General features: G+C 65.6%; 1 protein-coding gene across 3 annotated transcripts in view; it reads right to left on the bottom strand.

The window, feature by feature from the left end:
* The window catches only part of CCND3 (cyclin D3), a 44,207-nt gene that overhangs the window by 6,574 nt on the left and 36,938 nt on the right, over window positions 1-695 (bottom strand). The window contains exon 2 of one of the 3 annotated variants that reach the window (XM_008062579.1): window positions 279-338. In XM_008062579.1, coding sequence (XP_008060770.1) covers window positions 279-311 — 33 coding nt within the window. In that variant the 5' untranslated portion in view covers window positions 312-338. Of the gene's footprint in view, window positions 1-278; window positions 546-695 lie in introns of those variants that run through there. The other 2 variants (XM_008062578.2, XM_021714757.1) reach the window with 2 other exon arrangements.

Genomic DNA, 695 nt, shown 5'->3' with positions numbered 1-695 from the left:
TGGGGGGGGGGCTAAGGGAAGAGGGCGTCCTTGGCCCCGCTCTCCCGGCCCGAAGAGAGGCTTAGGGAGGGTGCCAAATGACTGGCAGCCACAGCCAGGAGCCGACCAGGGTTGAGGAAGGCCATGGAGGCAGCCGGTTAGGGTGCCCTAGAAAACGACCACGGCCCAGGAGTCGGAGCATCCTGCAGGTCGTCGTCGGAACCGGGATGTCCCGACAGCGCGGCCCGGCTACGTCCAGAACCAGGGAAGGTGTGGGGCGGGGGACGGCCGGTGGGTACCTCCAGCATCCAGTACGCCAGCATCTTCCGCATGTGCGGCTTGATCTCCCTCTGCACGCACTGGAAGTAAGAGATGCGGGGCACATAGCGCTCTTCCAGACGCAGCAGGCTCTGCAGGACGCGCTGGTCCCCCAGCAGCCGCGGGTCCAGGCTGGCCCGGGGCGCGTGCCGGGTGCCCTCGCAGCACAGCAGCTCCATGCTCGGGCGGCGCACAGGCAGGGCGGGAGCGCGGGCGGCGGCCGGAGAGCGCGAGCGCGCATCTGGCCTTTTGATGATTATGGGTTAGCAGCTCCCTACCTCTTGTCACCGGAACACACAGGATCAATGATCAAGTGCTATGCATTTGATGCTATTCACCAATGTTTATGTGGATGCTGGCACCACCCCTTGGGTGGTCGCCCCCCCCCAGGGTCAATC

The sequence above is a fragment of the Carlito syrichta genome, unplaced genomic scaffold (assembly GCF_000164805.1).
Source record: "Carlito syrichta isolate Samal-C Ts95f unplaced genomic scaffold, Tarsius_syrichta-2.0.1 Scaffold305755, whole genome shotgun sequence".
Classification (NCBI taxonomy): domain Eukaryota; kingdom Metazoa; phylum Chordata; class Mammalia; order Primates; family Tarsiidae; genus Carlito; species Carlito syrichta.
This window is presented reverse-complemented; position numbering and strand designations above follow the sequence as displayed.